The sequence below is a fragment of the Curcuma longa genome, chromosome 11, assembly GCF_044706935.1.
Source record: "Curcuma longa cultivar G26 ecotype Majalengka, Jawa Barat chromosome 11, ITB_CL_G26_1.1, whole genome shotgun sequence".
Taxonomy (NCBI): domain Eukaryota; kingdom Viridiplantae; phylum Streptophyta; class Magnoliopsida; order Zingiberales; family Zingiberaceae; genus Curcuma; species Curcuma longa.
Genome location: NC_133871.1, coordinates 4,411,711 through 4,437,399, shown reverse-complemented (window position 1 = coordinate 4,437,399; position 25,689 = coordinate 4,411,711). Strand labels below are relative to the sequence as shown.

At 38.7% G+C, this 25,689-nt stretch overlaps 4 protein-coding genes and 1 pseudogene across 4 annotated transcripts; 4 read left to right on the top strand and 1 right to left on the bottom strand.

Annotated features, from left to right (window-relative positions):
* The first annotated feature begins 16 nt into the window (after positions 1-16).
* LOC141838906 (cyclase-like protein 3) lies at positions 17-7,173 on the top strand. The gene is made up of 6 exons (XM_074726529.1): positions 17-493; positions 2,888-2,932; positions 3,718-3,790; positions 4,414-4,511; positions 6,334-6,404; positions 6,826-7,173. The coding sequence occupies exons 1-6, from the start codon at positions 82-84 to the stop codon at positions 6,949-6,951; spliced, it is 825 nt and encodes a 274-aa protein (XP_074582630.1). The 5' UTR covers positions 17-81; the 3' UTR covers positions 6,952-7,173.
* Positions 7,174-7,937: 764 nt separating this feature from the next.
* On the top strand, positions 7,938-14,510 carry LOC141838117 (myb family transcription factor IPN2-like). The gene is made up of 8 exons (XM_074725517.1): positions 7,938-8,015; positions 9,030-9,117; positions 12,955-13,141; positions 13,548-13,633; positions 13,742-13,790; positions 13,895-13,949; positions 14,072-14,141; positions 14,320-14,510. The coding sequence occupies exons 3-8, from the start codon at positions 12,961-12,963 to the stop codon at positions 14,425-14,427; spliced, it is 549 nt and encodes a 182-aa protein (XP_074581618.1). The 5' UTR covers positions 7,938-8,015; positions 9,030-9,117; positions 12,955-12,960; the 3' UTR covers positions 14,428-14,510.
* Positions 14,511-14,773: 263 nt separating this feature from the next.
* LOC141841010 (uncharacterized) lies at positions 14,774-16,981 on the bottom strand. The gene is made up of 2 exons (XM_074729127.1): positions 16,441-16,981; positions 14,774-15,264 (listed from the first exon to the last, which is right to left on the bottom strand). Exons 1-2 carry the CDS (start codon positions 16,705-16,707, stop codon positions 14,980-14,982), a joined length of 552 nt encoding a protein of 183 aa, XP_074585228.1. The 5' UTR covers positions 16,708-16,981; the 3' UTR covers positions 14,774-14,979.
* Positions 16,982-19,264: 2,283 nt separating this feature from the next.
* LOC141838115 (transcription factor MYB44-like) lies at positions 19,265-20,578 on the top strand. Its single transcript, XM_074725516.1, has one exon. It carries the CDS (start codon positions 19,369-19,371, stop codon positions 20,365-20,367), a length of 999 nt encoding a protein of 332 aa, XP_074581617.1. The 5' UTR covers positions 19,265-19,368; the 3' UTR covers positions 20,368-20,578.
* Positions 20,579-20,654: 76 nt separating this feature from the next.
* On the top strand, positions 20,655-24,969 carry LOC141838116 (cytochrome c1-2, heme protein, mitochondrial-like; annotated as a pseudogene).
* Positions 24,970-25,689: the final 720 nt, after the last annotated feature.

Sequence of the window (25,689 nt, the reverse complement as noted above, 5' to 3'; positions counted from 1 at the left end):
CTAAAATCGTGTTCCGGCGCTCTTCCTCGTTCACCGAATCCAAAATCGAGCAACCTACTGATCGATTTCGCCTCGGACGCCATGATTACCACTGCCGCGAGGCCGCTTCATGCCCTTCTTCTCCACTTCCTGTTGCTGGTAAGCGTCGTCTCCGCTGCGGCTGCCGCCTCGGCCCATCCGGGATACCCGGAGGCGGAGCAGTGCGTCGAGGCGGCGGAGCTGGTGGTGAATCGGATGGAGGAGTACGATTCAGGGAGGATTTTGGACATAACTCACTTCTATCGCGAGGACATGCCGTCGTGGGAGTCGGACGAGGGGCTCGGCAGCTTCCTCTGGCTCGCCGGGTCCATGAAGAATGGATCCAAAGCCAACAGCTCGGTCATGAAGCTTCCAGCCCATTCAGGAACCCACGTAGACGCTCCCGGTCACGTGTTCCTGCACTACTTCGAGGCTGGTTTCGACGTTGACACGCTCGATCTTCATGTCCTCAACGGTGAGGTGCTCGATAACTTTTCATGTGGATGTTCATCGTTTTCAGTAGGCTTATGGCCTGTTTGTTGTTGTTGTTGTGTTCTTCTTCTTCTTCTTTTGTTTGTTTGTTTGTTTGTGTGGAGCCAAGCAACAATGATCCCATCACAGTCGCTTCTAGCTTGTTTCGATTTGATTTTGCATATTTATATTCCTCAGGATTTAAGTCTGTTGCCTTTTCCCCATTTCGGTAGCCTTTCTACAAATTTTCCGTTGTGTTTTAATCTTGGAGCTAAACCAGGATCAAATTTCTAACATATCTTTTAGAATTTGTTAATCAATAAAGGATAAAGAAAGATACTACTTTTGGGATTGAGGAAAGGATAGGTAATAACTTATATGATAAAGGTCTGACCACGACAAAAATTTTTGATACTGCACCTTTTTCTCTAATCCTTCCCATCATTCCCTGTACCCTGATCAGGAAATTTAAGGACAGAAATGGTAGACATGGAAAGGAGCGATTTTTCTGAGCCCAATATATCTTTCTCTACAAAATCCGAGTTTTTTTTGGGAACCATTAAGTTTCAGGCGATTCTTTTATCTCCTCAGATTCAGAAAGTGAATAGTGTTAGTTATAATTTAGAACGTAACATTCGTTAAGAAGGCCAATCTTTAACTTTTCTTACAAATCAAAAATAAAAATATGAAACCATACCTCAAATAAAAATAGTTAATCGAACAACTATGCTAATCAGCTACCTGTAGACTTTTGTCTTGGTGGAGCTTTCGTACAGGGTCTTTGTCTTTCCTCTCCTCTCCGTTGTTCGCCTGTGATGAGCTTCTCAAAGCTTATGGGTTGAGACACAGTAAGGATTCCTACAAGTCATCTATAGGATAGATTACAAATCCAGTAACATTTAACTTGATTGCACATATATCATCAACCCACATATTATTTGCTTCCCTCTTTATTATGTAGTTTACATCTTTGTGGGTAAATGCCCAGTAAATACGATCATGAAACCATGCTTCATGTGAATAATAATTGAATCACGATCGTATTCCTTTATGTGATATTGATACGGGTTGATTGCTATTTGCTATACTTTAATAGGTTAATATATTGACTAAAACTGCCAATGCCCATTCCATAGGAAAAAGTTTGAGGGCCGCATAGGCCCTGCAACCAGCTTTATAAGTGTTGAAACCTTATGTTCATGAATCTTATTTGTATTTGTTCAAGGAGAGATAGTTGCATTTAGCCTACCACAAATAGCTAGGACTAACTCAACTTGTCTATTTTGTTACATTAATAGCATTTCTATGTAACTTTTCCATATTATTGAAAATACTATTGATAAGTTTGCATATTTTGTCATTAAGCATGAAACTTGTATGATTATGAAGGCCAACCACAATCACTAACAAAATGTTTCCCGCCCTCTCTATTTCATCGCACTATAGCTCGACTAGGAACAATATTACCTATTTGCATTGGCATTTCTAGAATGGACAACAAGCTCATCACTAACTTAAAAAATGCAGAAAATCCATCCTGTACGAGTCTGATTAATAGTTTACTGTCATAAAGTTCGTTCGTGCTCAGTAAGCCTTATTGACTGGATTGTTGGGAGAGGGTCAATGGTCTTAATAATTTCAAATGTTAATTAAGTCTCCATGTAACATTTATTATGCACCTGATCTGTTTGAGAATGATTAAACCTTGAGATGCACTTTTTTTGGGCACAACAAATCTCCTTTTAGCACAATGTTCCTTTGTTGTTGATTATGTTAGAATTTCTTGTGTTGATACATCTTATGTCTCTTGTAGCCCAATATAACAGTGTTAAGATAGTGACAGTTTGGACATAAGTTGCCTGTGCTAGTTTCAGCATTTAAATCAGTAACACCAACCAATTATGCTTTGTGCAAACATACTTGATTACCATTTTTATAATTTCTCTTTTTCCGGCACCTAATTGTAGGAAAATCTGCTTGATTTGACCTTTCTCCCAGGCAAATTCATGATTGGCAATAAGCCATTAACCCTGCTATTCTGTCAGATACCACTATAGATCTAAGATCTATTTATGCTTGTATGAGATAGATGAAGATGGGGTAAGGAATCCCTACAGATCTCAATGAGAAAAGAATTTGAGGTCATACTCAAAGAATAATTTAGTGATTTAGCGACATGTTTGTTTTGTATATGCAGAGCTAGTATTTGCTTGTATTATGTTTTCTGATTGTTTGAATTGGATCTCATTGGATGAATTCAAACTTGATTATTGTTATTGATAGTTAACTAATTATTCTTTGTTGTTGACTCCTAACCTAATTAAAGAAGTGCACTTACAGTTATGCCTTGTCGCGACGTCATTGAATGTAATTAATAGTTCATGTGAATTTTTAACAGGTCCAGCATTGCTAGTGGATATTCCAAGGGATAAGAACATAACAGGTGTTCTTCTAAACTTCCTAGAATTGTCTTCCACACTTTCTTCTTTCTGCATTTTCAGCCACTCAGAGCATTTACTATTGTAGTTTCACCATCAGCCTGGTTAATTGAATCACTCTGATTATAAATGGGTAGAAAATTGTACTCTTGTTGTATATTCGATTGGTAAATTATGTTTTCTCCACTCTGTTACAAGGTCAAGCTTGATAATTTAATCTCAACAATGCCACCACCATGATATTTTCCTTTGCTGAAATATCTGTAACTGCATCAGATTGCCAAACTATCTTTCTCATCATGAGTATGACAATGATGTTGGATGCTTCAATTAATTTCTTGAACATGCTTGCAATCTGAGTGAAAGCAAGGATGACTGTTGATTGCATCTGAGTTTTCATCTCAGAAACTTTAGCTTATAAAAAACTTGAGAACCAAAAACCAATCTATTGAATATCTATAATTCCATATACACCTTAAAATGTATTGTTGCCATCCAGTTTGTGGATATGTTATGCATTCATTCAGTTTAGACGACGGACTCATATCCTGCATTAAATCCAAACAATTCTGATAATGGCTAAAGTCAGCATGCCCTTTCACAGTTATTGGTTTGATACGTTAATGCTGCTCAAAAAGTGTATTCTTAAAGGACTGAAAAAAAGGAGATTGGATAGTCTACTTGAATTTCAGAAATAAATTAGCTGAAAGCAAGAGACTTGATACGTTTTATAGGTTCACTATAAGTATCATATATAGTAGATATCACAAACATTTTTTGCTTGATGCAGCTGAAGTAATGAAATCTCTTCATATTCCAAAAGGAGTTCGTCGTGTGCTTTTCAGGACACTAAACACCGACCGGTATTTTTTTCCTGTCATTTAAAAGTTAATTATTTATGTTTATTGCTTTTTCACATTTATCAGGGAATTTTACAGTTATCTGTAAGACAATGTTATTAAACAAGCTAATGCTATTAACTAATAACTCAGACCGATTAGAACTAAGAACTTAAATGAAAGATATTTTAATTAAATGATTTAATTTTCAATGTATTTTAATGGTTAACGTAGAATATATGGATGGAGTGGGTTTGGAAGTTCAAGGCAGATATGTAGATGTCATATTGTCATTATTGATAGTACCATCTAGGCTGACAACCCACTTACCTCCATTTACATTTTGTCATTAGTGTTCTTTATTAGACAACCCCAATATACATATTCTTCTTTTGTAGCTTGATGCTCTACCCTCTATAGTATTAAAGATGGTTCCGTATTAGTCCCATCTCATATTAATATATCAGGGCCAGAAAATGTGTTTAATACATAATACACCACTAGAAAAATTATATTTTTCACAATAAATTTTATTGCATATATGAGTTAGTTTTTTGATGGTTGAAACAACAAAATCACATTTGAGGACATACTTGTCAGCTGGTTTTACAAGTGATACAATTTATTGGGAATAAATAATTCTGCAGGCGGCTTATGTGGAAAAAGGAGTTTGATTCAAGCTATGTTGGATTTATGAAAGATGGTGCCCAGTGGCTTGTTGACAACACTGACATCAAACTTGTTGGTTAGTTGCAAATCATTTTCCTTGTGCTATATAAAAAAAAAAGTTGTAAACTGTCTTGATGCTTAACACTGATGCAACTTCTTATGGCTCATTCAACTGTTGGGTATCTGTCCCTCTCTTCTCTCTCTTTTGAATGAGATTTTTGGTACGTTTAAGTTCTATAGGTGGAGCCTCTCTCTACAATAGTCTTAAATGTTGTTTTTGAAAAAAATTCTCTCATACTATTTGGTGCTTCATGAACTTTCAGAAATGCAATCCAAGGCCAATGAAAATATAGAAATAGATGTTTAGGCAGCGTTTGGTTTGAGCGTTTTCCAGCGTTTTCCATTTTCCTTTTCCAAGGAAAATGGAAAACGCTGAATGGTTTATGATTTCCTTTTTATTTTCTGGAGAATGAAAACTCGTTTTCCAGAAAAACAGAAAACGTTAAATCATCGTTTTCTAAAATCTCAGTTGGGAATGGAAAATGTGAAAACGCGGCGTTTTCCCTTCGATTCCACGACGAGCACAGCGAGCGAGCACATCTCTTCCGGGTTTTTTTTCCTTCGATTCCGCGTTTTTTCCGGGTTTTCTTCTGCGGATTTCTTCCCCGAGCCGACGCTGATCCTCTTCTCCTCCCGCTGTGCGTCGTGGCTGGATTGGAATCGCTGGAAAAGCTTCAAATCCGGCGATGTCTGGGCCGGCGACGCCATCGGAGGCGCCGCCCGAGCCCGGCGACGCCACCGGAGGCGCCGCACAGGCCCGGCGAAGCCTTCCGGGCACGGCCCTCGCGACTTCGATCCGCCCTTCAGCCGCCTGCCGCCTGCCGCCTGCCTGTGCTCAAGACGCCGCCCACCAACGCCGGAGTCGCCGCCGCCTGTCGACGCCGCCTCTGCCGTCGGTCCAAGCTACGCGAGAAGTTGCCGAACGAAATCGGTAAAGGAAACTTTACCGATTATTTCCTTTACCGATTAGTTTTAATTAATTGAGTTAATTAATTATTAGATTAATTAGTTAATTAAATCATTAGTTAGTTAATTAGTTTAATAACTATTAGATTGTTAATTAATTGAGGATTAATATGTGTAATTAGGTAATTTGATAAAAGATTAATTGATGAATTGGATTAAGGTTAGTTAATTAATTAAAACTCGTGGGATTAGACAAAGACTGTTGGATTAATTAAGATAATTAATTAAAACTCTAGATTTTTATTTTAATAAAAAAATAAAAAATATAGAAAATAGTTATCAAACCAAACGCGTTTTCCAATTTTCTATTCTAGAAAATAGAAAATAACATATCATACCAAACATATTTTCTGTTTTCTGAAAACTAGATCAGAAAATAGAAAACTAGAAATAGAAAATGGAAAACAGAAAATGGAAAATATTTTCCAAACCAAACGCCCCCTTAGTTTTTTCACTTCTAAAATGTGAGTTTTTGTAAATTTGCCTTAAAACTTTTATCAAAGATAGCATTTACTTGAAGCTCACCTTATTTTGCCTGTTTGTCTGAAGCATCATAAAACTCTTTAGTTACAGTATCACCAAGTTAAATAACCTGCATAATTGAACTAAAATTTTAGCTCAGAAGAATTCTAATTATTCAAAAAACCAGAGAAAAAACAGTTAAGATTAGCATGACAATTGTTTTAGAGTAGCATGGCAATGTTATACTTCGGCTTGCTGCAGAACACCGTTGGTATACTGCTACAATATTTAAACTTCTCACTAGTTTTTCATCCTGCCAGTCTCCTAACTGCCTTTAATTTTGAATAATATACTAATTTCCATTTTTTAGATTGTATTACTGACTGGAAACTTGTTGGCACATGTTCTAGGTGTGGATTATCTGTCAGTTGCTGCTTGGGATGATTTGATCCCTTCCCATCTGGTTTTCTTAGAAAGTCGGGTAAGTGAATCTTTGTATCTCGACTCTATTTAGTTGTTCTCAAGCAAATAAACCAAAGATGCTTAGACATGTCTGCTCTCTAGATTAGGTATTTTTTATCGAATTGTCTCCCTTCATAACCTTATCATGCTACCAGAGCAAGTATGTTTGTTCTTGATCCCAGTAGGTGTGCCATTACTCTAGGCCTTATCAGATGAACATGTGGCTGTTATAGACCATGTTAGGTTACGATACGAGTTAGTCCCTCATCGCCAACAACGGTCATCTACCTCATTTAACTAAGCACTTTGCGTCGGACTGGATTGCTTCCGACCGGCCTTAACGTGCTTCATACATTGGAGTGATAACTACTTAACAAATTAACGTAAACTTCTTTGTGTTCTTCATCTTCTCATCTATTTGGTTGATTCATTTTGCTCAGGAGATCATTCTGGTGGAAGCCTTGAAACTAGATGATGTCGAAGCCGGCATATACAATTTGCATTGCTTACCTCTTCGGCTACGAGGCGCCGAGGGATCGCCTATCAGATGCATTCTCATCAAGTAAACATCATTCCGATCGTCATTATCATATCGAAAATACCCAATAAACTAGCTAGAGGTCTGAGTGTCAGTAGAATGTTACTAAGGCATGTGGCTATAATGAATCTTATATTCACCTCACTTTTGTAAAAAAATGGAATTCGCTACCTCAGCAGTCCCACGTGATCGCACCACGACCATATGTGAAATTTTATATTCACCTCAAGTAAGATAAGAGGTTGTTTTAGGCGATGTGTAGTGTAACTTGATCATGCCCTTTGTTGCTATGTGCTAACTTAGGTTCCATGCTTCCTCGACAGGACCAAACACAACTTTTTTTTTCTATTTCAATTATTTATTTTTTTATTTTAAATATTTTTTCTTCTAATTTAATTATTTTTTAAAAATAAATTAAACATTAATTCAGTCACGGGCTCTGAGTTAGCTGAAGGTAAGGTAAGGCTGAGCGATAATGGTACGACGACGAGCCAGTGCTGTTCCCGGTCTGGGCACGGCTCGACCGGGCCCGGGCCCGGTCCCGGTCCCGGCTGACGCGGTACGACAATCTCACGGGGCCAGTAGCACGTGAGACGGGTAACGGCCGTGGCATTGGTAACGGTCAAGCACCAAGTGTACAAGCTTTTCTGGGTGGAATCAGAAAAGAATGGAGGCGCAATGCCAGAACCCCAAACAAGCGGCGAGCGTTACGACTCTTTTCCCTTCCTCTTGCTCGGAAGAAGAACGGGCGGCTACCGTGCTTCTCCATCAACCCTAGATTTCTCTTCATTCCCTCCCTCTATTTCTCTTTCTTCGGCGATGATCGACTAATCTTACGAATCTCCAGGAACCTTCGCTCAGAGACTATTTCGAATGCCCTTGCTCGCCGGCATTGCTGTGTGAGGGACGAGGCTTTCTTTTTCCGTGGTTTTCGTTTGGTTCTGGTGAAAGTCACTGATTTCGGTCGGAGAGAGAGAGAGAGAAAAAAACCAAGTCTTAGTTTTCAGACGCGTGCCGAGATCAGCGGAAATATTGGGGAAGTTTCTTTATTTCTCTGGTTTTACGCGGTGTTGAGCCACAGCGGAGAAAGAGGTAACAGTTCGTTTAATAATGATTAATGCACTTGAAATGCAACGTTTGTGCCATATTTTTTGTTTCGTCAATAGTTTTAGCCGTACGATCGATAGAACTTACTCTTGTGAATTGTGAGCTTGACTTCTTGGTGGTCTTCCAAGTTTTGTTAACTTGAATTCAGTTACCTAATCCTTGAGTCAGTTTCAATGGTGTAACAGTTTCATTTTTTTTTGTGCTTCTATGCACAGCTGAATTCGTGGTATTCCTTTTCCTTTGTCTATCACTTACTCATGCTATGACAGGCGAGATCTCTGTTTTTTAACAGGATCACCTGCTGGTTAGTTTTGCATACCATCCAAGTTCTGAAACTTCTTAGACAAACTAGGTGGGGTGGGTCATTGATGCAGCTCCAATACTCAAGGTGGCAGCCAAATGCAAGTAAAGGCCTTAGCCATATTGTGGACTGAAATTAACTGAAGTACTTCTAAATTTCCAACTCAATGTGTGACATGAGCAACTTAATGATTGTTTGCATAGTTAGTTATCAAATTTATTAGAAACAAAATGTTGTAATGCCAGTAAAGTTGGTTTGTTATTGGTTTCTATGGTAACCAAGTTCCTATATCTTTGGAAATTACTGCTGAAAGGTTGCCATTTTGGATAGTGGTGCTCACATTCACTGTCTCTGTCATGGATGGTTGGAATTATTTTGGAAGAAAATTAATTATTTTGTTGAAGACGATTGAACTTTGTAATGTCAGCTATTTTAGTGTATTGAACATGTTTCTTTTGGTAATAGTGGATGAGATCAAATTGCTTCATATTCGTACGATGCTAGAAGAAGCATATTCTCTTTGTCATCAGCAGTTACATAATTTCCTTGTTTGTTATGTTATTTATAGATTGAAATAACTTGTGGTAATTCTTGATCATCCATATGCTCATCAGTACTTCTATAACAATTTTCTACAGGCCAGTTTAAACATTTTTTTTAGATTCTATAATTAAACTGAGCTGAGTTTTTTTTATCAGTTAACTTCGACCTTACCTCATTCATCCAAGGGTTGTCGCTGGCCTGCATCAGGAATCAATTAACTGGGAAGTGATTAGGAAGAAAAAGGTTGACCAAATATACCAGTACAACTCCATTATTTTTATTTTTTCTTATATTACATTACGTTGATGTACATAAGTAAAGATTGTTCCTGGTTTTCAAAAAATGTAACAAGCGCAATTGTGTTTGCTTGTTAAGTTTTCCATATTACTTCATTAGCATAATTATATTTAGTCCACTGCCAGTGGCAATAGGATCTTTTCATTGTATTTTGAAGAATCAAGTAATGAACTTAAGGTTGCTATCTTTAGGAGTGGGCATGGATCTGATTGCTTCAGATTCTTTCCCAAAGCATATTCGATCCAAATTATCTTGGATCATTCCAAGTGTGGTACCAGGCTTAATTACTTGGAGAACTAGTCTGTGGCAAGTCTGATTGGTAGGGCCAATCCCACTAATCATTTGTGAAAATATTTACCTGATAAGATGATTCTATATGGTAAATATCATGCTAAAGATTACCAAAAGAAAATGAAAATAAAAAATGATCTATATAGAGTACGTGAAGTGGTAGGATACCAAAGAAAAATATTAGTGATTTTATTAATTTAATATTACTAGTGATACTGCCTTGTATAGAGCTCAATAGACGGATAAGATTCAAATAATTGACACAAAGTACTTAGAACAAATGTGTCTTGTTGATTATTAGTAATTATCAATATAGAATGTATAAATTGTCTCTTTTTTTCTGTTTGATTATAAGTTTAACAAAATGCAGTATTGTTATTCCCCTTTATTTTTTTCCAAAAACTATTCTGAGTTTGAGTTGGGTATTTCATTTTCCAAGCTGTTTTTTTTAATACCCACTCAATAGGGATTTATATCCATCCTCATCAATAGAGATACATAGAAGTTTATGTTAGAAATTTCTCTATGATAATATACTGTATTTTGGTAATGATTGAGATTCTTCATTATTTTTCTGCAAGATGAACTCATAAATTCACATATATGGAATATCGACAGTAGTTTTCCATTAATTGATTTCATCTTCCAAGGAATAACATCTTTGTACACAATGCAACTTTCTTTGAAAATCATGAGTATGATATAAAATACCTTTAAAATAAGGTAGACTTTCTAGTTTGAATATCAAGAACTTGTACTAATCCTACATATCGTTTATTTGGAACTAAAATCAAACTTTTTGGTGGAGTATTTATATTATGTAGAATATCTTGAATTCTTGATTCATGCAATTAATAATCATAATAAACTCATCTGGCTAACGAATCCACCTCTTACAATCTACACAATCTGTGATTTTTGGCGATGAAACAATTTTCTTAATTTGAATTTATTTGGCTTAGTTGTACCATATAATCCTTGAAAAGGTATTTTGATTGAGTTATTTCAACTCCTTATCCTCCTCTTGTATCCAACTTATAAAATTAATCTCTCTATACATTTCTATGTTGGAAATTTCCAGCTGTACTTCAGATCAGTAGTTCCAACGGACTAGGGACTGAGCATGGCTGTCATTCCATCCCCTTGATAGACAAAGAGGGTGACAATGCCTATGGTTTTTGACGTCGTCAAACAATTGAACGATGAAATTAGAAGTTGAATGCCTGATCGAATTACTTAGGTTATGCAGGAATTTCACCTTAATGATTAAAATCTGAAAAATGATTGATGAAATTTAACAAATCTAGGTCCTAATTATTATTTATCAAGAAAGCTAGCTCATAGTGATCATTTATCAATTTTTTTGGACAAATATTTTTCCATCACCATAATTTTAGGGCACATTGAAATGCCACAATGACATGCTATTTTAGCTTCTTCTTGCTCCTGAGTGAGTTATGAAACATACATACAAGACATGACTTGCCTCCATATAATTTGATTGGTTACCTTTTCCATCTTGGTATACAAAATTGCCTAGTCGGTCTCTCATACCATACCAAAGGTTAGGATGATTGGTGTTCACTAGCATACACTATTATGTCAGCTACTAGTCTCTACTACCATAATGTTGACAATATATTTCCGCCATCATCAAACATTTCATTGGGTTACTCTTAGTTGTGTCACTTATTTCTAGGGACTCGATTGATTGTCACAACCTCTCCGATTGGCTCTTATCTTCCGCGCGGTCAATTGTAGGCTTCAAGGATGTCATAGAAATAGTATTGATACCAAATTCTAGCACCACAAGTTGTATACCACTCTACTTGCCTAAGCCTCTCATCTTTTTCAATGCTTTTTTTTTGTCCTTGTCTAAGGAAGCATGTCAATTATTTCTTACATTAACATTGGATCGCCCATCCACTAGCACATCACTCTCATCCACCTCACTACCATAGATGATCTCACAACTCTACCAACTTATATTTGTTTTCGTCACTCTAAATCATGACATAATCGGCTAGTATCTACTACGTTGGATCTCAATATGTCAATCATATCGCTCATCGTTTCATGTGTCATAACACATGCGAAGCAATGACATGCTTTTGCCTCTGAAATGACAGGAATATTAAGGTTTATAAACCGACTCCTTATGTAACCTGGAAATGGAAGTTAACAGTCATTCTTCCTTTGCTCTTTTGACCGCAATAGGAGACTTGTCATGGGATGGGTATGGGCTTACACATGCTCTGGTATGAGAGGAGGCACAATTGGTGGATGCTGTGTTCCTATGGTTCATTGCTGAATCAAAAAACTGGAGAGTCGTTAATACTTCACTCTTCAAAATCTGACATGACGTGTTCACAGAGACAATAGTTGCTTTCTTCTATATCTTGCCTCTGTTATTTGTACATATGTAGTAGGGATAAACCACTCCATTTTACTGTACACTTGGCGAAGTACCAAGCATCTCAACCACCATATCTTTGAGAATATATGGTTATGTTTTGTGGATTTCATAGATTTTTATATCAATGTGATGTAAAAGAATTTTGCAGTAGGAATCTTTCATCTTGCTAAATCTTCGTTTAACTTTTAAGATTTTTCATAGATGAATTTAATGCCGTCTTATCCATTCCTCTCCATTCAAAGATTATAGCATTTCAAATTAAATGAACGGTAAATGTTGACAATGAACTTCTATTTAAAGAGCAAGGTCATGCTTCCATGTACTGTGATCTCTAGGAGAATCAAACAGGTCTATTTAGATTATTGTATGTTGAGAACATTTTTAATATCTTCATTTAAGAACGTCTTCTGATATTCCTTTCATATCCATGATTATAAATGGAAACTTGATACATTCCATGATCTCTTTTCTCTTAGAATATTTCAAAAAGTATGCTCAAGCTGTTAAACATATTGATTTATATTCTCATCCTCAAATCCAACAGTGTCTTTCTTTCTTTCTTTAGAATGCTTGTCTGGATTATCATGACTTGCAGTAAACATGTTGCCTCCTAGTTTCACTCTCAAATCCGACAATCATAGTTTTGTTCTATTCGTCTAAATTATCACTAGCGCTTGTGCAGTTGAGTTAGTTAGAATTGAGGTGTATTCATAATTAAAATTTCAGAGTAAGATTAGCATGATTCATCTTCTCATGTTTTAATTTCAACCAGTCACTGTCTTCCTTGTGAATGTATTAGTTGTTAAACCTGTTATCCTTACCCTCTTGCAAGATATGACATTTTATTTATTGTATTACATAGCAAACAAGAACACATATTGTTTCTTTCCAATAATACTTGGATACTAAAGATTGCATTGGGCATTAATAACATAGGTTGAAACACCAAGGTTGTTTGTAGTTTCTATTCTCTTTATTTTGTCAAATTTACAGCTTAAAGCGTTCCATGCTTTCCTACAATTTCACATTGACGATTATTTTCTCACCTAGCTAACTAAATCTCAATGGTTTGCTAGAAGGAGATGTCTTACAATCAATTTCAAAACAATGGATTTATGATGCCCAGCAGAGAGAACTTATGCCCAGATGCTGCCACACACCCATTAGGCACATCCAAACAAAATCCAAACTTCCGCATTAGGTGGACTCCTAGTCTTCATTGGATATTTGTCGTGGCTGTCGAGAGGCTTGGAGGAGCTACTGGTTTGTGTTCTTTTCTTGAAATTTATAATAAATTACAAGTTTTACAGGGCTGTTATATCGTGCATCACAAGTATAACACTAAAAATCCTTTAATTTGTGAGTCCTAATGATTTCAAATGGCAATAATGTATCGCTGTACTCGCATATAAAACATAAACATTTCTTGAATTCATTTTTTTTTCTTTTGCGCTAGTAAGTCACTAGTAAGTAGTAGGCTAGTGTTACATTTACTGTTTTATACTGGAGTCACTTGATGAGTGCTATTTATAGTTTGCATCTCGTTGATATCCAATAACACTTGGCCTGGCATCAACCACATTCAGGTTTCTCGATGCAGAAAATTTGTAATTTGTGTGCTATGCACATCTTTGGAATGTTTGTTTAGAGCAAATTGATAAAATTGCAGAGGCCAAGCCTACAGCCATCGTTCAAGCAATGGAAACAATGGGAGTTTTTGGCCTCACCCTTCAACAAGTGAAGAGCCATCTTCAGGTACTTGCATATGTTTATGTTACCTAACACAAGCAAATTACTCGAATGGTAAACTTCATGGAATTATGTTGCCTAAGTACTAATTTTTCTCTAATATTATGCTCTCAGAAATACAGGAACCAAAGCAAAGATGAGGAGAGGGAACAACACAAAAATGGTACAATTACTTTGGACTTCCTATTTTCTACAAGTTTCGAATGACTATCACTACTATCTTAATCTCATATCTGCTCTCGAACACCACTGATGGTGACACTGAAGGAAGTGAAAGTGATGAAACCTTGTCAACCTTTTTGGTGCCATCTCCAGACATCAGGTAAGATGAGCCTTGTGCCAGATGAGCATGAAATATCATACAGTTCTTCATGCACTTACCAATAAGCATATTTAGAGGTGAAAAGAACTTCTAAGGATGAAGAGATGTACCGGTATTTGCAGGGAACATGAAGTTCACGCCTGCAAAACAAGTCTGACAGAAGTAGGCAGACAAATCCTGGAAGAAATAGAGGTAAAAGGTTTCATTATTGCATGCCCTTGAAACAACAGAGAGGATATATATATAATATAATATGTGTGCATACAGAGTATTAATCTTGCTCTTATAAGATTTGTCGAGGTATACAATCTATTCTTAACTGCTTTTCACATCCATATCCACCATATTTACGTTCTTCCTCTGGAAGCAGGTTGAGGATTTCATGCTGCAGCTTAACGGAACCCCACAAGACACATATATGGAATCTTTAGCTGAGGATCCGTATGATAAGGCGATTAGAGAGTTTCTGAATGCTTAAGTATTCAAGTTACTCCTGAGAGATCTGTCCAGTTTACCTTGTCTCCTTATTAATGGGTATGTATGACTTAAAACTAATCTTATCTTGAGAGTTCTATATATACATAACTGGAAGACTGCTTAGGCATTCCTGCTGCTAATGAGTAGCCGTAATGTTCGATTCAAGTGTGCAGTGAATCCCCTGCAATCAATTGAATATTAGCTGCAATGTGTGAGTTGATTATATGATATGGATTGATATCTGTTCATGCTATCAATTGCAGAATAAACTATTTTCCATAAAGAAATCACTACTTAGGACCATTTTCCCCTTGATATCTATTGAAAGTCAGCAGCCCTTTGGTTATCATCTGACGATAACAAATTTTCCTGTTTAGGTGAACCCCAGAAAACCAACAGCAACAGCATCTCTATATTAACATCATGTCCTATGATCAAACCTGCAACACATTTCATCAACAATAAATAGAGAGAATCTAACGTGTCGACTGAATTATTTCAGTTGTCCGACAAGCATCTTGGTTCAGTTTTAAGATACAATGATGCCAGTGTGTTACTTCTTCAATTCATCATCATAATCATCATCATCAGAGTCTTTATCATCTGAGGATTCTTCCTTTCTAGTGTCTTCCTCTCCTCCATGACCAGCTTGACTCTTCTTCTCCCTCTTCCTTTGTTTCTTCTTTTGGCGTTTCAAACGTTTCTTCGTCGTCCTTTCCTCAGCAGCTTTCAGCCTTTCTTCCCTCCTCATATTGAACTCTGCTATCTCTTTTCTTTTCTGGTAATCGACGTCCATCCTTGCAAGTCGATCTTGCTCTTTCCTCCTCATTTGCCTGTACTGTTAACCATAAACCATTTTCAGAGGGGAAAAACACCAGGAATGATATACCAAACTAAAGTAGACAGGCAAAAAATTCTTAAACATAGACCATTTTCAGAATGATGATGCCTTAAACACAGTCGAACATCTCCATATCATCCTGTTCTACTTGCAGACAGACAAAAGAGATCTAAATAGTACTAATTATTTCATAGGAGCACGGTATAATTGGCACTCACACAGGTTGATGACAATGACAGAATTCTGATAGAGCATTGAGATAGACAAGTAACATAAGTTGGTAGTCACTGTGTTTGATGATCATAGAGGCATGGTTGCAGTAAATAGCATACGAACAATTGCTATATGTAAAACTGAAATAACAAAATGTTTGGCCTAGTTGCTCTGTCAAGTTTGACAAAAGCTTCAAGATTATATTGGCAAGCCAAGTAAAACAAGGTCATAGTTTGCTCAGGTGTTGTGAATATAGACATTGAATTGCAGAGCATCAAATTTAGTTAGAATTAGTTGGAACATTTGATGCAATGTACTAATTTGGACGAAATTTCACCAGAAGTGCCCCTATAAAACATAATGGTTTAACCGATCCACAAGGTCATATGTACATAGACATACAAAATCGTTAACGATCTCAAATTCAACCAGTGGCCTGCAATGCATAAATCTAACTTAATAGCGGTTCACTTATCAACTCATGTCATAATCTTGCTCATTTAGAACTTGGCATCCGCAGCAAGATCCAAATTCAACTCATAACTCAGAACTGTTCTTTCTCAGCAGCAATAATATTTGCACCATCAAATAGGCAACCATTTCCAAACATCAAATCATGATTAGGATTAGGATTAGGATTAGGATTAGGTTTGGTTTAATACATTACTAAACATCCATATGAACGATAACACAGGCTAAATAACCTGGTCAAATTCAACCAATGACGCAAAATCCTCCAGTCCAAGTTGATAATAATTTCCTCATCTAAGCTAATAAACACCCTTGCTCAAACAGCAATTCTCAATTTTATGATGTAGAAACAAATTTGAGATTGGAATTCTAATTCTTAGCATTATTTGCTAACATGCAATTCGAATGCTTTCCAGCATGGAGTAGTTCCAACCAAACTGAGTAACAAAAAAAGAAGAAAAAAAAGGGAAGGAGAGAGATGATAGATACCTGATGGAAATCGCCGGAGCCAGAACCAGCAGAACTCCCCGATGTGTTGCTAACACGAACCGGAACGTTCTCCATGATCCGTCTAAGCTTGACCTCAAGGTCCTCTTCGTCCTCCCTCAGAACAGGCCCGCTCTTGGCGTACTCCACAATCGCACCATCCCGTCCTCCCGGCGCCGCTTCTGCGGCTGCGCCAGTCTTGGAAGAAACAGCAACCAACTGGAGATCGCCGAAATTCCTGCCGCCTCCGTCCCCTGACGCCCCGGACATCGCGGTGAACGGGGAAGAAGAATCCTCCACTCTAGTAAAGCGAAAACACCGCTTAATTAGCTTCCGGAAAGAATGATTGGAAACAACTCAGCGAGAGCCTAGAAGTAACAGCCTAAAATGCAATCGGCGAGCGTCGCCGGAAACAAGGAGGTAGGGTCGTCGATCGGACGACACCGGCCAGAATGGGACTAGGGTTTTGCCGAAATAGAGCCGGCTTAGATGCGCTGAGCAAAGCGGCCCGGACCAGTGCTTATCGGGCAGAGCGGGCCGGCGTCGTTCGTTCGGTCTAGGAATAAGGAGGAAATGCACTACAAAAACCTACTTTATTTAGTCTATAATGAATTGGATTTGAATCTAAATTTATATTACTTTTTATTTTTATTTTTATTTATTATATATATCACCATCCTTAACTATTCAATTTTCCTTCACATCTTTATATTTGTTGAAGGATTAAATATTCATCCTCATTTTTAAATTTATCTGATCGAATATCCTCTATATTAATAATTTTTTATTTTATTCAATTATTAAATTAATATTATGTTAAAATATAATTTAATAAAAATAAAATAAATATCTATATATTACGAGAAGGAGCTAAGAAGAAATAATTTTTGATTGATTCTTTAATTGATCGTTGATGAAAAAAAAGTTAATAGATTTAAATATATATTATTTAATCAAGCATTTAAGTTGGATATGAATAATTTTATTAGATCCACCTCTATATCCATATCTAAAAATTTACATATTCAATTATTAAATTATTTAATCGAATCTAAAAAAAATTCCTCTATATATATCTTTCTCTATTTTAATTGAGTATCAAATTCTTAATCATTTTCAAAATAAATTATCATCCCTATTACAAATAGCTCAGTCTCTTGTTGCACTCTTTAATTTATTCCCCTAATAATTTTATAATCTGAATTCATCTAGAAAAATAATTCAAAATGCTATTTATAACATTATATCATTAAAATCATATCAAATTGACCCATAACACTCGTGATGAAGATGGGACCCACAAAATTGCGACATCTGTAACAGCCCATTTGAATTTATCCACATGCAAGTCAAGTACATTGAAACGAGTCAAGTGCATTGAAACGAGTCGACCGACGGAGTGTTTAATAAGACGAGATGGCAGGAGTTGAAGTAATGGCCATAAAACGGGAATTGGAGGAGATCCCGAGATTCGAGTCGGCAATTAGATACACCTCCCCCTGGACACATTAAGTACGCGCAGGTACGCAGCTCGACGACGTCACTTGCCTCGTGATAAATCAACGGCATCCATTCAACTCACTTTCCCACGTGACGCCGGGCCCCACGTCGCTGAAAGCTCCAAGCGGTGTGAGAAACGCATCGCAAGCCAGAGCGGCCACGTGGGCCCCTGGCATGGGCTGGCACTACCGGTTCCTCGCCTAATCCATATCCTCTCCGGCCACGTCACCAAACTGCCTGCGGGTGCGTGAACCACAATCCAGTCGACCTGTGTGAAAGCCGCAGCTTCTCGCCTCTTTCCTCACACGTGCTGTCCAGCTTGAAATGACTTTTGTACCCTTCTCCGATTAGCTACATTTATTTATTTTATTTAATATAATAATTTGCGATCCAGGTAATAAAATGAATAAATAAATTTTAAACATTTATAACGTGGTGGCGAAGAGTCTTCACACGTGTGCCGGGAGACAACAGCGACGCGGCAGCACGTGCTGAGTAACTGCCCTCCCTGGTCTCTCCGCGGACAGCTGTCAACGTGTAACCGAAAAGTACGATTTCGAAATCTCGCCTCCTTCCTATCTGCTTCCCCCCACCGGCCACCGCCATTTTAAAACGGACGGAGAAATCGGCGGTTCAACGAGAGATCCGGTCCAATAGAGCGACTGGGTCGGTTTAACAGCCTGTCTTGATGGGACGGCTGTGATAATCCTTAGCTGGTTTTGTCGCTTTCTCAATTATATGACACAAGACATGATATATATATTTTTTTACAGGATATATAATTATTTTACAGCAATATGCTCTCCAGCCTGGTTTGTCTCTTCGAGGAAACAAAAATAATTTTTTATTATTTAAAAAAAAAATCGGATGTTTAAGTTCGTAGGCCACTGCCCCAACAGCTGTCCCCAGATTGGCACTCGTGTGTTCGGTATCGTACGCGAGTCGAGTACATGAATGGGTACGGAGGTGACGACGGACGGCAGGGATCGGATCTCCGTTCTGTAGGCCAGGGCGGTGACAGTACCGCGGTGCACCGGACTTGGTTTAAAGAAGCAAAGGGAATCGGGATCCGTACGATAGATGGGGGAGGCCGTTACTTGTATTAATTAATTAATGGTCAAAAAGGAGAGGCTGAGAGGGTGACGGTTGCAGCGATAACCGACGCGTGTCCACGTGCCAGCTGTATCGTAGTAGCAGCCTACCTGGGAAAGGCGGGTGCGGGCAACGCCCTGCGATCGGTCACCTCACCGGCTGTTGCCGGTCAACTCGTCCCCGTTTGTTTCGTCCTATATATAGAGACCATCGGTGATCGCACTAAGCCAAGCCAAGCCGCGCCGCGTTAGAGTTGATTAGAATAAACAAGAAGAGGCTCTCGAAATCGTACCTCTCGGACGATCGATCGTTAGGGTTTGCTTCGGTCGGTGGAGCTCGATGGCGGAGGAGGTGTGTAGGAGCAAGGATATGGATCGGATCAAGGGGCCGTGGAGTCCGGAGGAGGACGAGGCGCTGCGGAAGCTTGTGCACCGCCATGGGCCGAGGAACTGGTCGTTGATCAGTAAGTCGATACCGGGGCGGTCGGGGAAGTCGTGCCGGCTCAGATGGTGCAACCAGCTGTCGCCGCAGGTGGAGCACCGCCCTTTCACGCCGGAGGAGGATGAGACGATCATCCGCGCCCACGGCCGCTTCGGTAACAAGTGGGCCACCATCGCCCGACTCCTCTCCGGCCGAACCGACAATGCCGTCAAGAACCACTGGAACTCCACCCTCAAGCGACGCTACTCGTCCTCCGCTACCGCGGATGCCGCCGACAACATGGCGGAGAGGCCGCTGAAACGGACATGCAGCGAGGGGTCGGGCGTCTCGTCCGGTGGAGCAGAGCGGAGCTTGAACCCCGGAAGTCCATCGGGGTCCGATCTGAGTGATTCCAGCCAAAACGTGCCGATCACTTCTCCGATCTCCACTGTTCCTCGGATCTACCGGCCTCTTCCGAGAACAGGCGGCGTATTTCTTCCTTCCTCCGCCGCCGCCGCCAACTGCCAACAGACCGAGCCGTGCACCACAGCCACGGCTACCTCCCCATCTCCTCCTCTTAAGAGCATGGAAGATCCGGCGACCTCTCTCACTCTTTCCCTCCCCGGTTCAGGCATAAAAGACGCTTCCCACCACAGCCGGACCTCGGACGGCGGCAACAACAACAAGAAGCAAAATAGTCTGACTCTTCTTTCTACGGAGATTTCAGCTGAGGCGCAGCCAGCGACTCCGGCTGTGAGGTCCATGGACGATGGGAAGATCTGGGAGGAGGAACGGCGGCGTCGGGCGTTGTCGTTCCCGTTCGGGCAGGAGTTCCTTGCGGTGATGCAGGAGATGATCCGGCACGAGGTGAGGAGTTACATGTCGGACTTGGAACGGAGCGGCGCGATCGGCGGGTAGTCGCCGTTGCAGGCGGAGAGCGTTTGCAGTGCTCTGTTTAGGCGGATCGGGGCATCAAGGATGCAGTAAAGTCAAATGACAAATTTCGTGGGGGAAATTAAAAAGAAAAAGAGAAAAAGTTCTCCTTTGTAAATTTTCCTCCTTTATTTCGCAATGTGAGAAGAAATAAACCAGAAAGAATGAATGGGTTGCTAATTAGAAGTTTTCGCAATTTGGCTAATTTACCAAGAAATTTATTTAACTTTATTTTATTAACATTGTATTTTAAATAAAAAACGCTTGTTATTATATTTTTTGAATAAATTTTATTTGATATTACATTTTGAATTTCAAACTAATTGCTTCAGATGTGATCCTCCTCATCTGTCGGATCAAGTCATTACGGGACAATGATCCCTATTTAAGTTGGCGAGCCGAATCGGTCCGGTTCGGTAGAGGATGAATCGGTCAAAGGAGCATGAACTGGGATCCCGAATGAAGATGGGGCACGAGCTCTGACTGCTCTCGTCACCTTCTCATTTCTCCTCCGCCTCCCAAATCCCGGCCTTCGCCCCCGAGCGGTTTCTCCAGGTCTGCCTCCTCTTCTTCTCCTTGCCGGTGCAATGATTCGTTCATGTGATTGATGTTGTTGCTGTCGGATCTATCCTGTAGCTAGATCTTCGTCTAATTCATGGCATTTCTTGCCCCTTTTGTTTATATGTTTTTGGTAGGATCATAGGATCAGTGTTTGGTTGTAATCAGAGGAAGATCATTCTTTTCTTTGTCTTTAGAATCGTTCTGTATTCTCTCTTTTGGGGATGAGTTGGATTTTGGTAATTTGGTGATCGTAGCAGACGCTGCTGCAGACTTGTGGTTGCAGCAGGCAAGAGTGGAGCGATGGGGATCCGGGATTATCATTCCAATGGAGATTAATCTTCCGTTATTTTCTCTCGAGTTCGTTATTGCATTTGGAAAAATTGCCCTCTTGGATGCCTAATAGTAATTTAATCTCACCCAACTGACCATTCCCTTTTCTCTTAGACATGACCTTGGTTAATACTAGTTGGTAACCAAGCATGTGCATCCTCTTCACCACGACCGTCCTCGTACGCCCGAGCCCCTTCCATCATCATCCCCTTCCATTTCAATCACCACCAGATAGAAATATTGGCATCCATCACTAGTGCTAGGATGATTGATGTCTTGCGGTATTAATAGAGTCTTCATTTTTAAAGTCTAGTCTTTCCTAATTTCCTTGTTAGTTTATTTGTTCAAATGCAAACATTTCTGTGCATGAAAAAAATCTAGCGCGGTTAACTTGAGAAGAAGAAATTCTAGTACTAAGGCAGGAGATTTCCAATGAGATGCAAAGCGGGCTACAAATTTGAAGCTATGTATGAAACTAAATTCGAGAAATTAACTCCTTGCTAGCAACCTTCATCAGAACATCAGAAATGCAAAAGAGCTGGCACTTAACTATTCTAGCTCAATCAGTAAAATGCTACTCTCAACAAACTAGGAGATGATTGTTAACGCACCCTGACAACTACAACAAAATAACTAGTGGCAATTCCCTATGGAGATTGAAACAACACCTATCCTACAATTAAGGCAGAATTCACTTGTTTGGAAACCTGAAAGGTGTTACTTGTCTCATATATTTCTCATCTGTAACCCTATAAAATATGTTTGCTTCGTCAGAATGTTTCAGGACTTTTGTTTGAATGACTAAAATGGCTGCTGGAAGAGGCATCAGCCAGCTCTTGAGAAGGCTGATGTAAACACACATCTTTTGCCCCTCCCACTATGACATTCCTGGCTCCATTTATCTGACTCCATCTCCTCTTTTTAATTTCCTTATCCAGACCCCATCTAATGTAGAATCCTACATACTCTCCACATGCAGTTTCAAAATTAATATAATTATTTTCCCTAACAACAGGGATTGCCTATGTTTTTCATATTTCATCTTCTTTAGTGAGGTTTTGTCCTTTTGATAGAAAGTTGGATTAAGAGCTTCCACATAAATAAACATTAAGAATACATTTCCAATTTATATTTGACCAAGATATCATATTTCAGCATTCCTTTTAATAAAAATTTTGCACGTCTGATATTAGTTGAACATGACCTTTGTTATTGACCACACATTATTTCTTATAAAAATGATTTCATCTACAGGTTCCTGCTTTTGTTTCATCTCAAAAGCAAGAAGCTGTTGAATCAGCTGTCATGAAATCATTGAAAGTTCTTGCAATACTCGGAGTCAGTACTGCTGGTACTCTAGGCTTTGCATCCTTGGCCTCTGCTGATGAAGTTGAGCATGGTTTACCAGCCCCAAGTTATCCATGGCCTCACAAGGGCATCCTTAGTTCCTATGATCATGCATCGTAAGTAAAAGTGAATCAATGGGTTTGTTTTATATATACTAAAGATTGAAACCATTTTTAGTTGCAACAGGAAAGTCTCCTTGTTATGAGATGAAAAGAAATTCTTGATAGATTTGGTTTGTTATATATTAAGCATGGAAGAAATGCTCTTTGCCTACCACCTGACCCAATTATTCCTTTTTTTATTTCTTTCCGAGACATTTTCTAGGTTATTATTTATGTCCGTGCATATGATGTTACCATTTTATTGCCTCTGCTTGATTCTATTGGCAAGCTTTTTTTTCCCCTTGGTTTGAAAGTAATGTGCACTTTTTTTTTCTCTGTCCATGCTTAGAATTCGGCGGGGTCACCAAGTTTACCAACATGTGCTTCTTGTCATTCTATGTCCTTGGTCTCATATCGGGATCTTGTTGGTGTCGCATACACTGAAGAGGAGACAAAAGCAATGGCTGCTGAGATTGAAGTTGTTGATGGACCCAATGATGAAGGTGAAATGTTTACTCGCCCTGGCAAATTAAGTGATCGATTTCCTCAGCCATACCCAAATGAACAGGCAGCAAGGTTTGTTAATGGAGGGGCATATCCTCCCAATCTAAGCCTGATCACTAAGGTGCTGCATCTAATCTTATATCTATTTTGCTACTCATCTTTTAGCTGGCAAACTTATTCATCTGTCTCTTTTTTTCCTAGGCACGACACAATGGCCAGAACTATGTGTTTTCTCTTCTCACTGGTTATCGTGATCCTCCTGCTGGTGTTTTGGTAATATTCTGGCTTTCAAATATCCCTTATATGTGAAATCGTTTTAATTGTCAACTTGTCATCATGTAAGAATTATATGTCATCTTTGACCTTTATTATATCTGCAAATCTATTGGAACCAGATGTGTTTATTTTACTGAAATCGTTGTGGTTATTTTATTCTGTTACTGTCAAGAGAAATCTCGAAAGTGGAAATTACATTTTAAGATTATTGTTTTGGTTATTCTTTCTGTTTCTTTCATTCATTGTAGAAGGTGTAATCCAGATGTGCTTATTTGCTGACTTATCCTTTGTTATTATTCAGGAAAGAAAGCTCAAAACTATTCCCTTTTTCATTTACAATTACAACTCAGTTAGTTTGTGTTTCATTTTCCTTGAGATAATACCTTTCCTACATCCCTGAGACTTGTTTTTAGGTGTGAGCCTAGAAATGGTTTGGAACCAGCGATAGAAGATAATACTAACTTTCAGAGAATCTCCATTGGTTTCTGCATATCTCTATATTGTTTTTTCCACTTTGATAGACCAGGATTATTAGTTGAAGACGTTGCTTGTTTTCTATGGATTTGGGAGGTTTCTAAGAAGATGATTTCACAACCATCCCTTCCATTTATCTCCTTGATTCCTTTTCATTTATGTTATTCACTAATGATAGTTTCTTTTGTTGTTCCCTTTTAATATTTTTGGAGAATTCTATAGTTTCTTTGTACTTTTTTTCTTCCTATTTTCATTGTTGGGATGATAACGAGGCTTGATGCCTTGATAAGGGTACCACTTTGAATAATAACCTTTCTGTACCCTTTTCTTTTGGTGAGGGATATACGTTGCAGTGGACCCATTTAGCTTTTGTTGCTTACACTTGAATTCAACACTGGTATGGATTTCCACATCCAAGTCAGGATTTTATCAAGATGGATCATAGGGAATTGTCAAAAAAGATCCAAATTTAGGACACTCAGACATGGACATAAGAAATTCTAAAAATACAAATACTATTTATCAATCAAATAAAAGACAGTCCAGTGCACAAAGTTTGCCAATGCAAAGTTCAAAAGGTTATAAATCACACGACAATAACTTTATCATTATTCCAATTTATTCAACTGTGATGTAAATTAGGACATAGTCATATGTTGGATCCATCGCACTAGCTCTTTCCTTTTCTCAGTAGCCAAAAGTAAGCACAACCTTTTTCTTGGTGACATTTTATTAATGGTAATCACAGATTCGTGAGGGGTTGCACTACAATACGTATTTTCCTGGTGGTGCTATAGCTATGCCAAAGATGCTTACTGATGGTGCCATCGAGTATGAGGATGGTACTCCGGCAACTGAATCTGAGGTAATCGACCATAAGGCTTGATGCATTCGTATCGGTTGCATGTGTTAGATCCTGATGCTGATTTCTTAGACGTAATCATCGCTCCAGACGGGCAAGGATGTGGTAACATTTTTAACTTGGGCAGCCGAGCCCGAGATGGAGGAGAGGAAACTGGTAATCTACTACTTTTTACCTTATATTTCTTCATCATGGTCACGTGTATTTCTTCATCATGGTCAAATGGATCTTCGTTCTTTCACTTGCACTATTTCAATTCTTCAACAAAAGGTGGAATCTGCCACTCCAACAGTTTCACACGGTCAGTTTTACGATCATCTGTGAGGAAGTAAATTGAAAAGCTACAGTTGACCACTACGGGGAGAACATTGTTTCGGCTTTGTCGAGATTCGATCCTTGTCCATTTGCTATAAGCCGCTTACTATCGGCGATTGAAATGGTTTGTTATCAAGTCACGTAAGTTGGTAGTAGAAGCTGTCAATTGACATATTTTTATCCTCACATTTCGCAAGGAAATAACGACCTTGGATACTTACTGTACATTATCAGATCAATCTCAAATTTTTTTCCCCTCCATGTGAAATAGGAATATTTTCCTTAATATTATCAAAAGGTCTTCGACAGAGGTCTGTTCAATTTCGGTTGACTTTTGGGTTGTTCATATTTGAATGTGTAAGAGTTAACACGCTTCAAGGTTATAAGTTATTGTTTTTGCATAAACAAAATTCTAATATACCTGATAAATAGTCAACCTGCCACCAAAAACACATACTTTGGTCGCTGGTTCATGGTCAAAATTTATTGTTGTGAATATGGCGTTGACAAATGCCACCTCTACGACTAAAATCCCTA

What these genes read in the sequence shown, in the direction of transcription:
- LOC141838117 (XM_074725517.1), top strand. Translation starts at nt 12,961, where the DNA reads ATGTCTTACAATCAATTTCAAAACAATGGATTTATGATGCCCAGCAGA. An exon ending in GAGGGAACAACACAAAAATG is followed by an intron (nt 13,791 to 13,894) that starts GTACAATTACTT and finishes GTGACACTGAAG; the next exon opens with GAAGTGAAAGTGATGAAACC. An exon ending in GTGCCATCTCCAGACATCAG is followed by an intron (nt 13,950 to 14,071) that starts GTAAGATGAGCC and finishes CGGTATTTGCAG; the next exon opens with GGAACATGAAGTTCACGCCT.
- LOC141838115 (XM_074725516.1), top strand. Translation starts at nt 19,369, where the DNA reads ATGGCGGAGGAGGTGTGTAGGAGCAAGGATATGGATCGGATCAAGGGG.
- LOC141841010 (XM_074729127.1), bottom strand. Translation starts at nt 16,707, where the DNA reads ATGTCCGGGGCGTCAGGGGACGGAGGCGGCAGGAATTTCGGCGATCTC. An exon ending in GCTCCGGCGATTTCCATCAG is followed by an intron (nt 15,265 to 16,440) that starts GTATCTATCATC and finishes TATGGTTAACAG; the next exon opens with TACAGGCAAATGAGGAGGAA.
- LOC141838906 (XM_074726529.1), top strand. Translation starts at nt 82, where the DNA reads ATGATTACCACTGCCGCGAGGCCGCTTCATGCCCTTCTTCTCCACTTC. An exon ending in AAGGGATAAGAACATAACAG is followed by an intron (nt 2,933 to 3,717) that starts GTGTTCTTCTAA and finishes TGCTTGATGCAG; the next exon opens with CTGAAGTAATGAAATCTCTT. An exon ending in AGGACACTAAACACCGACCG is followed by an intron (nt 3,791 to 4,413) that starts GTATTTTTTTCC and finishes ATAATTCTGCAG; the next exon opens with GCGGCTTATGTGGAAAAAGG.